Raw genomic sequence first — 10,429 nt, 5'->3', positions numbered from 1 at the left:
TCGTCTGTATATCCATTCATCATCATCTATCTATCATCTGTACATCCATCCATCCATCATCTATCTATCTATCTATCGTCTGTCCATCCATCCATCTATCTATCTATCTATCTATCTATCTATCTATCTATCTATATCCATCCATCTATCCATCTATCTGTATATCCATTCATCCATCATCTATCTATTTATCATCTGTATATCCATCCATCCATCCATCCATCCATCCATCCATCTATCTGTATATCCATTCATCCATCATCTATCTATTTATCATCTGTATATCCATCCATCCATCCATCCATCTATCTATCTATCTATCTATCCTCTGTATATCCATCCATCCATCTATCTATCTATCTATCTATCTATCTATCTATCTATCTATCTATCTATCTATCTATCTATCTATCTCAAATCTAGCTTTTTTAGGAAGATCAATCTTCGTACTGCATTTTTTTTTCTTTCGCTCGAACAGAAAGCAAAAAGGTCTAGACTGAAAGTCACATGTTTTTAAATAAGTGCTCGTGTGCTTTTATTATGAAAAACACTTGGCTTTAATTTAATCGCGGAAGTCGAATCACCTGACCACCGCAAAGCTGTTTGGGAGGAACTGATCAGCAGGCAACAGGATAATTCAACATGTCTGCCGTCGGCTGTCAGTGAAGGAGTTGTTTGTGTTCAACTCGGCAGCAGATCCCTGAGCTCGGTGACAAACACGCGACAGCAGACCCGTCGAGGAGCGCGCGCTCATGGCTCAGTGCGTGCAGTCCGTTCAGGAGTTCATCCAGGACTCGTTCGTGCCGATGGTGGCCGTCCTGTGCAGCGAGGATGCGGAGAGAGTGACCCGCAAAAACAACCTGAGCTTCCCCGAGCTGCTGCGGCCTTTCTGCCGCCTCACGTCCGAGGGTAAGAGCCCTGATGATCAGACATCAAAGCACAACAGCTCAGGACCAGTCACTTGTGTTATATATGTTAGCCATCAGGACAGCTCCCTTACACATCCACACAGGCTGTGTTTCAAAAACCTAGTGAGCTGCCCATCTTGACTCATCACTGCTGTTTACTTTCGAGTCGAACATCTGACCACTCTAAACTGTTGTCTAGTTAGGCAGCTCACTAGGTTTAGAAACACCGTCACAGTCAAATGACAGGAAGCGTTGCAACTCGTGTTCATCTGAATCTGATCCCTCTTTCCCCCTCCGTCAGTGAAATGTTATATGATTTCTGCTCACCTGGCCATTTAGCGACCTTTGTCACAGACACACAGCACAGATCGGTTGCCTTGTATTAATGAGGTTTTGATTACTACTGAAATAACGGCCCCAACATCAAAAAAAGCCACTGGCTGCACTAGATGGCCATGTTGGGCCTGTGCTGTTGATCACAAGCCTTTATGTAGTAAAGTATACGGGATAATCCCTGAGGAGCAGGCAATCAGATCAACTGGATCACCTTAACAGGACCCAAGTTGTTTACAGTGATACTGTAGATTGAGCCACTGATGAGAGATTTGTATCTGCAAGAATCGTCATAGGTCTTCCTAGTTACTACAAACCAGGCTTGACACAGCAATAGTTCTTATGATTTGGGATTATACACTTTCTGTAACTTCAAATCAAATCACTTTTATTGTCACACAGCCATATACACAAGTGCAATAGTGGGTGAAAGTCTTGGGTGCAGTTCCGAGCAACATAGAAGTCATGACAGTGATGAGACGTATATCAATTTACAATAAACATCAGATTACACAACACAATTTACATATCTAATATACACACAATCACACACAACACAATATACAAATAATAATATACAATGTACAGTATACAATACACACAATATAGAATACACAGTATACAAACTTTAGGCTCATATAATGTTAGAGAGCTAGATCTTTTTAAAATGTGTATGTAGGAGCCATAGGTGTTTTTAGACCCTTTTTGTCTCATGTGACCTCTGCTGTAAATCTGTGATTAAAGGAATAATCTGGATTCAATAGAAGTTACACTCAATCAACATCATTTGTTGCGTAATATTGATTACCACAAAAATGAATTTAGACTTGTCCCACCTTATTTAAAAAAAAAAAAAAGCAAAAAATTGAGGGTACAGTGAGGTACTTACAATGGAAGTGAATGGACGTTAATATACTCACTGTTTTAAAAGTATAGACACATAAACAATATGCGTGTTAACATGATTTTAATATGATAAAATCGCTTACTAACCTTTTCTGTGCAAAGTCAAATCCAATTTTACAACTTCGTTGTCATGAAGATATAACTCTGTAATCCCACAAAAACGATGATTTAAAAAATTCTAATAATACATGAGTTTTAACAGAAGAATTAATGTAAGTGCTTTTATTATAATTATAAGCTTCACATTTCTGTGTTTAAACCCTCAAAAAATTGGCCCCATTCACTTCCATTGTAAGTGCCTTGCTGTAACCACGATTCTTTGCTTTTTTTTTTTTTAAAGAAAAGGAGGGACTAGTCTAATTTAATTATTGTGGTAATCAACAATATGCCACAAATGCTGTCGATTGAGCTTTACTTGTACTGAAGCCGGAAATACCCTTTAACTCAGTTGTCAGGACCCTTAAATCTGGAATTACTGTATGTGATTTTCTTTTATTCCATGTTTACTGAAAACGGCAGCTGGATTAAGCCATCTCAGATTATTTACTCTGAATCCGCATTTATGAGGCATTAATAAATGTTACAGTTGCATTATGTGTTGTCCATCCCTCTAGTCAGTGCGGACCCAGGCATACGCTATCTTTTCCAGTTAAATAACTAAATATTTGTGCGACCAAGTTAGATCTACTGTCAGACAGATAACATTTTAATTGGTTTCTTCAAAAGAAAAAATAGAGCAAGATTTTAACTCACCACTCCTTGCACTTAAAGAGTTAGTTCACCCAAAAATGAAACTTCTCTCATCATTTACTCACCCTCATGCCATCCCAGATGTGTATGACCTTCTTTCTTCAGCAGAGTCAAAGATTTTTAGAAGAATATTACAGCTCTGTGGGTCCATAAAATGCAAGTGAATGGGTGCCAAAATTTTGAAGCTCCAAAATCCACATAAAGGGAGTATAAAAGGACTCCAGACGATTCTGGTGGTTTAATCCATGTCTTCAGAAGTGATATGATAGGTGTGGGTCCTTTTTTTCCTCTTTTTTTTTTTTTTTTTTTTTTTTTACTATAAATTGTCCTCCCTGCTCAGTCAATTTCCACTTTACTTTCACTTTCTCCTTCTCCTTCTGTTTTTGGTGATTCATGTCCTCCTTGCATATCGCCCCCTTATTAGCCTTTTTCAAATGAATCGGAAACTACGTCACTGCAGGGTGAAGCTACTTCTGCTACGGCTTTGCGGCTATTACTTTAGTATACATTTGCCTCGAATAATGCTTCTTACCTCTTCTGTATGGTCTGTTTTCCAATGGGTCACAATATAATGTACACAGAAATTATTTATCATCTTTTCCCAACTGATTCGGCTACTCAGGCTGCTCTTTTGAGTTTATATGCTCAAATGCAGCCTTGGTGTGGTTTCTTCACTAGCACCCGTCTCATTAGCATAAATGAGAATCCTCGCATCACCATATCATGAGGAAGTAATTTAAAAAAGCTTGATATACTCCCAGCACAGATGCAAAAATACAAATAAAATTCATTATGTCTTATTGAACCTCGTATTAAACTCCCAAAAATGTTAAACGCAGTATAAATCAATCTAATGAAACCAAGTCATCCTGTCAAATTTATTTACCTATTTTCATAAATTATATATATTATATACACAATATACATTAACCCCACCATCCCAGTAACAGATCAGCAGAGAACAGTAAGGAACTGTGCAATAAACAATGCATTTTATACTGATTATAACAATATTAACATGTGCAAAAGTGGAGTAAGCACAACATTGGTTATTACAGCGTGGATTTACAGAGTAAGAACATTAGCTACATACACTTCTCAGCCTTGTCTCATGAAAAGGATATTTTTCGGAACATTTCACAGCCATGGTTCCAAACTTTTATTTATAGGGATATAATAATATTACTATGAAAAAAATATTAAAAAATTTGAACCATGTGCTATATAAAAGACACATGTATGTCTGAGTTGGTTTGGCTTCATGGTGTGAAATACACAGTTTAATGAATATTATCCCGAATGTCAAACATTATCTTTACCACACTCGGTTTTATGATGATGTCAGGAGCATGTGAATGAGATGAAACGTATAGAGAGATGACAGAAGTGTCTCTGTTTATTAAAGCGATCAGACGTGATTTTCTCATTCTGGAGCTGCACAGGTGTGTGACAGATTGGAGCTGGCTGCCGATGATTTTCTCCGCACAGGTGCTGATTTATTTGCAATAATGCAGAGCCGACCCAAATAGACATGGAGAATAATGATGAGAACTTATTATCTTATTATTATAGATATTTATTACCGGTGTAGTCTAAAACCAGTAGCAGCTTGAATATCTCCGTGAATATGCTGGATTCAGTCACATTATGCCTTCCTTAATGTTGTCAGAATGTTAATTAGAGCTCTGTAGAGTCACATGAAGTCAGATCAAACATTTACATGCTTTTTAAATTGTATGTACACTTTGATTTCAGCAGATCTTGCTTACATTTCAATAGACGTTGTTGATACCGGAAGTAAGTTTGCCCTGCGAGGGACACCCCCAGAAGCGAGAAACGCGGAAGTGTGAAAAAGGCCTTTGGGGGCGATTTGCAAAAAATGATTTAAATATTGATCTGTTTCTCACGCACACCTATTATATTGTGTCTGAGCACATGGATTTAACCACTGGAGTCTTCTGGATTACTTTTATGCTCCCTTTATATAAATTTTGGAGTTTCAAAATTTTGGCCCCCATTCACTTGCATTGCTTGGACCTATAGAGCTGAAATATTCTTCTAAAAATCTTAATTTGTGTTCTGCAGAAGAAATAAAGTCATACACATCTGAGATGGCATGAGGGTGAGTAAATCATGAGAGAATTTTCATTTTTGGGTGAACTATCCCTTTAAAGCAAAAATGGTCTTCAAAAACATTTTTTATTTTTTAATAAAGCTACAACATTTCAGGCTCAGAGAAGGGGCTCTGAAATCTTAGAATCGCCCATGGTAATAGCCTAACTATTATCAACCATATGGGCCATTTATGAATCATGCAATTGTAAGAAAATATGTTTGCACAGTTTTTTCTTGCTGCACTAGATACTATGGTTGTAGTCAGCTGTGGAAATATAACTATTAAATAAATATGATCATAAATAAATATTTGTAAATATAAATACTCATTGTGGCCCAGTCCTAGTTGTCAGAGTCACTAAGAAATATCCCCTTTCTGTCATTGCATGTGTTGCAGCAAAACATGCTGTGTCACAGATTCTTAAAAATGTTGCTGCAGTTCTTAGAAAATTGGCCTGACCTGAATGAACACAGTGCTCTCTGTTTGTGTGTATCTGGGTAATGTGATTGGATTTATTGAGGAATGTCTTAGCAGAAGAAGAGTAAAGTCTCATCACTTAATTCTACATTTAATGGTTTTAGTCAGAGCGGGGAGTGAAAACTGGCATATTAAGAGAAAAGTGTCTAGGAGGGGGTGTGAACGTCTTGGACATTGATGGACATGTAGATAACGCATATTGCTAGGGAAGGGTCGATGAAGAGGGACGGTAGATCCAGAGATAACTCGCTAGGCATCAATAGTACCGTGTAGCTAGAATTTTGACTTTGGCATGAGTTTGGACCTCATTGCAGTTTATTCTGGCTAAAAACCTCTCACTTAGACTGACAGAGACCGTCTGACTGATATGTAAAGGGAACAACCAAAGTTTATTTTGTTTTTACGTGCCATTTAGGGACAGATTTATTTGAAATAGATTATACTGTAGTAATAGACAGGCATTCTCTGTGAATGGTTGTACAGAATACACTGATAAATAGTGGACAATGTGTTTAGTCTGTTGATCAGAATTTCTTTGTCTAAAATATCTAGGTACTGATTATTATTTTATTTATTTATTTTTTCTCCCCAATTTGGAATGCCCAGTTCCCAATGCGCTCCAAGTCCTCATGGTGGCGTTGTGACTCGCCTCAATCCGGGTGGCCGCGGACGAATGTCAGTTGCCTCCACGTCTGAGACCGTCAATCCACGCATCTTATCACGTGGCTTGTTGAGCGTGTTACCGCGGAGACGTAGCACGTGTGGAGGCTTCACGCTATTCTCCGCGGTATCCACGCACAACTCACCACGCGCCCTGCCGAGAGCGGGAACCACGCATTATAGCGACCTCAAGGAGGTTACCCCATGTGACTCTACCCTCCCTAGCAACCGGGCCAATTTGTTTGCTTAGGAGACCTGGCTGGAGTCACTCCGCATGCCCTGGATTCAAACTCGCTACTCCAGAGGTGGTAGTCAGTGTCTTTACTCGCTGAGCTGCCCAGGTCCCCATAGGTACTGATTATTTGACTGACTTAGCCTAACTCAGACAATAAAGCGGAATATACAGATCTGCTGAGACAGGGCTCAACAATAAGGATGGTCTGCTGGCCCGGGGCCATTGTGAGAGAGTTTGGGGCCAGTTACGGAACTGTCACGTGCGCTATCGGGTTATTATTGTGCTGAATTCTCAACAATGTGACTATATCGAGCTGGCTGACATAGCTGAGGTTTTGACAATATTGCTAGAATGACTTGTGATAGTCTGCTGGGAAGCATCAACAATTGTTGTTTTATTTTCAACTTAAGGGTGTGTTTGAATTCATTACCTTTACATTTGAATTCATTACTTTTACATTAGTTATACAAACTCCTCATCTTTGAGCCCTGTCATGCATATCTTGTTAACTTGGTACTAAGTGCCTCAAACAAAACTCTGAAAATCTTTCAAAGATTTGATGCCGCTAAAAGCTGATTTACTGTATGTGTGCTTCTGCATCGAACCTATGGCGTAGGCTCCACGTTGTGGCCAATGCGTTGGTTTGCATTTATAGTTCTGCGTTGGTGGTGTGTCTGTGTCATTCTGTGAGTACAGTCAAAATGCGAATTAATTATACATTCATAAATAAACAATGGCAATGTACGCAACGTAATTTGTGAATTACTTATTCAATTATTGTAGCATTAAAACGAGTTCAAAGAATGTCAACATGTTGAAATTTAGGCACATATTATTCATTATACATGTAGCATGCAGGGTTTTTCCTGCATTGAAAATTTTTCGGCGGCCGCCTAAGCGAAATTTCGAGCCGCAAAGCAAATTTTATGACATAAAGCGCCAAAAGCAAGATGAATAAGCGCTAGATATGGTTATCATGTGGTACGTGGATGTGCGCGGGGTGATTGAAGACTGGTATCACTTGCGTATTGCGTGATCCACCTAGAATCTCTCGCGCAATTGATGCGCTGCAGAGCTCTGCTCTATCCTACTACTGTATACTGGAGCATAGGGATGTGCCCGAAACCGAATACCTTATTCGGAAAGGCACAAATAATGACTTCAAAATGAATAACGGATTCATCCGAATAATATAAAAAATATTCGTATGACTGATTATCCAAGAAGCACAAGGATAAAGTTTTAAATAAACATCCAAAATGAAAAATAATTAATTTATCTGTGCAGCCAATATTTCTAAAGTGTAAACCTTATGAATGAAAATGTGCACGTTGTGATTTCAAATTGGATGGGTGCGATCTCGACTCGTTTGTGGTCTCTGTTAATTGTTCACGTCTGGAGCTTGTCAAGTGTAATATTAACTAAAATATGACATCATGTACACTTTCCACTTCTTGAAATGTCTATGTTAATGTTTCACACAATTCACATGTGATTCCCATGTATTCATGTATAGCTTAAACCTGAGCGCGATGTTAAATTTCTGAACTGAAGTGATGATTTCATGTCGGAGCTCATCTAGCCGTCTCTTAAAGTTGACCACATTTATGTCCACATCAACAGTCAAGGTTATTATCTGGTTAAAACTTTATTCTGAAAAAAAGTTAAAATGCTCCATAAAGGTTTAAGTGCTCCATAGAGTATTCATCTATTAGGAATATTCCTCTTTATGTAAAATGAAGAAACTGAAACATGCTTTTTTTCTTCTTCTTTAAACTGTGCTAAATTTGAGAATGTTAAGTGTTCTTGAACTGGTAAGGTGCTGTATAAATGTAACCTTTATTATTATTATTATTACAGTGCATCCGGAAAGTATTCACAGCGCTTCACTTTTTCCACATTTTGTTATGTTACAGCCTTATTCCAAAATGGATTAAATTCATTATTTTCCTCAAAATTCTACAAACAATACCCCATAATGACAACGTGAAAGAAGTTTGTTTGAAATCTGTGCAAATTTATTAAAAATAAAAAACTAAACAAATCACATGTACATAAGTATTCACAGCCTTTGCTCAATACTTTGTTGAAGCACCTTTGGCACCAATTACAGCCTCAAGTCTTTTTGAGTATGATGCTACAAGCTTGGCACACCAATTTTTGGGCAGTTTCTCCCATTCTTCTTTGCAGGACCTCTCAAGCTCCATCAGGTAGGATGGGGAGCGTCGGTGCACAGCCATTTTCAGATCTCTCCAGAGATGTTCAATCGGGCTCAAGTCTGGGCTCAATCTTTGTTTCTCATGGTCTGAGAGTCCTTCAGGTGCCTTTTGGCAAACTCCAGGCGGGCTGTCATGTGCCTTTTACTGAGGAGTGGCTTCCGTTTGGCCACTCTACCATACAGGCCTGATTGGTGGAGTGCTGCAGAGATGGTTGTTCTTCTGGAAGGTTCTCCTCTCTCCACAGAGAAACCCTGGAGCTCTGTCAGAGTGACCATCGGGTTCTTGGTCACCTCCCTGACTAAGGCCCTTCACCCCCGATCGCTCAGTTTGGCCAGGCGGCCAGCTCTAGGAAGAGTCCTGGTGGTTCCAAACTTCTTCCATTTACGGATGATGGAGGTCACTGTGCTCATTGGGACCTTCAATGCTGCAGAAAATTTTCTGTACCCTTCCCCAGATCTGTGCCTCGATACAATCCTGTCTCGGAGGTCTACAGACAATTCCTTGGACTTCATGGCTTAGTTTGTGCTCTGACATGCACTCTTAACTGTGGGACCTTATATAGACAGGTGTGTGCCTTTCCAAATCATGTCCAATCAACTGAATTTACCACAGGTGGACTCCAGTCAAGTTGTAGAAACATCTCAAGGATGATCAGTGGAAACAGGATGCACCTGAGCTCAATTTTGATTGTCATGGCAAAGGCTGTGAATACTGTTTTTTTATTTTTAATAAATGTTCAAAGATTTCAAAGCAACTTCTTTCACGTTGTCATTATGGGGTATTGTTTGTAGAATTTTGAGGAAAATAATGAATTGAATCCATTTTGGAATAAGGCTGTAACATAACAAAATGTGGAAAAAGTGAAGTGCTGTGAATACTTTCCGGATGCACTGTATTATTATATAACTAAATGATGGGGTCCAATTGTAAAAATTTCAGGTAGACTTATGGGACTTTAACAAATAAACAGTTTTTTTTTTTTTTTTAAGAAGACTACCTAAATAACAACTGAGGAGCCAACTATGGTAAACACAAGGGCAAGTAGGCTACAATGTAGAATATAAATGATGAAGAATGTCATGTGTAGTATTGTAATATATTTCCTGTTTTAATGATGTTTGATATTAGAAAGCAAACTGTCCTGGTGCCTTCCTAAATTAGTAAGAGTCTGATAAAAGAAAACAGTATCTGTTATGAAGTAGGAAACAAACATATTTACTATAGAAGCACCGTCCCAAATTAGTAAAGTGGTTTACTCATGAATATTATAACTAGCCCTATAGAAGTAAGGTGTTATGTTAAATTTCCCACCGCACCTTGAAGTACAAAAAATTCTGTTGAGTTCAGAAGTTTCTAGATGCGCAGATGATCAAAAATAAATAATATTCATTACAAACATGAAATGCAACAAATCTGAAATATTAATAAAAAAAGAAATACAAAAATTCAACGTTATGAACATGTACGTTGTCTACCACCGAAGACCATTTTTGACCCAGGAAAAACCATGTGCCTGCATTGGAGGGAGAAAATAAATGAGGAAAATACTGTATGGCTTTCTTTTGAGTCACTTAAATAATAATAAATGCATATTTTGTCATACTTTTTGATTTTCTGTCATACATTGTCATACTTTTTGAAAATGCAATGCCAACTGAGATGTCTTTGTTCTTGTCCTGGGTAGAGCCCGACCGCTATGGGATTTTTGAGACTGATACCAATTTTAGAGAGGGAAAATTCACGATTATGGTAAAAATTCATATATAGTTAATTTTTTAGCTGGAATGAAAACAGACCTTTTCTATGTGGATTGTTCACCGATTTT

At 38.2% G+C, this 10,429-nt stretch overlaps 1 protein-coding gene across 3 annotated transcripts in view; it reads left to right on the top strand.

The window, feature by feature from the left end:
• The first annotated feature begins 598 nt into the window (after positions 1-598).
• Positions 599-10,429, top strand: part of LOC127416430 (trafficking protein particle complex subunit 8-like) — a 90,089-nt gene continuing 80,258 nt past the window's right edge. For all 3 annotated transcript variants that reach the window (XM_051655794.1, XM_051655795.1, XM_051655792.1), the window contains exon 1: positions 599-909. In XM_051655794.1, the coding sequence (XP_051511754.1) occupies positions 753-909 (157 nt within the window). In that variant the 5' untranslated portion in view covers positions 599-752. The remainder of the gene's footprint in view (positions 910-10,429) is intronic.

The sequence above is a fragment of the Myxocyprinus asiaticus genome, chromosome 25, assembly GCF_019703515.2.
Source record: "Myxocyprinus asiaticus isolate MX2 ecotype Aquarium Trade chromosome 25, UBuf_Myxa_2, whole genome shotgun sequence".
NCBI classification, from domain to species: domain Eukaryota; kingdom Metazoa; phylum Chordata; class Actinopteri; order Cypriniformes; family Catostomidae; genus Myxocyprinus; species Myxocyprinus asiaticus.
Note: the sequence above shows the minus strand (reverse complement) of the source record. Positions and strands in the feature narration are given on the sequence as shown.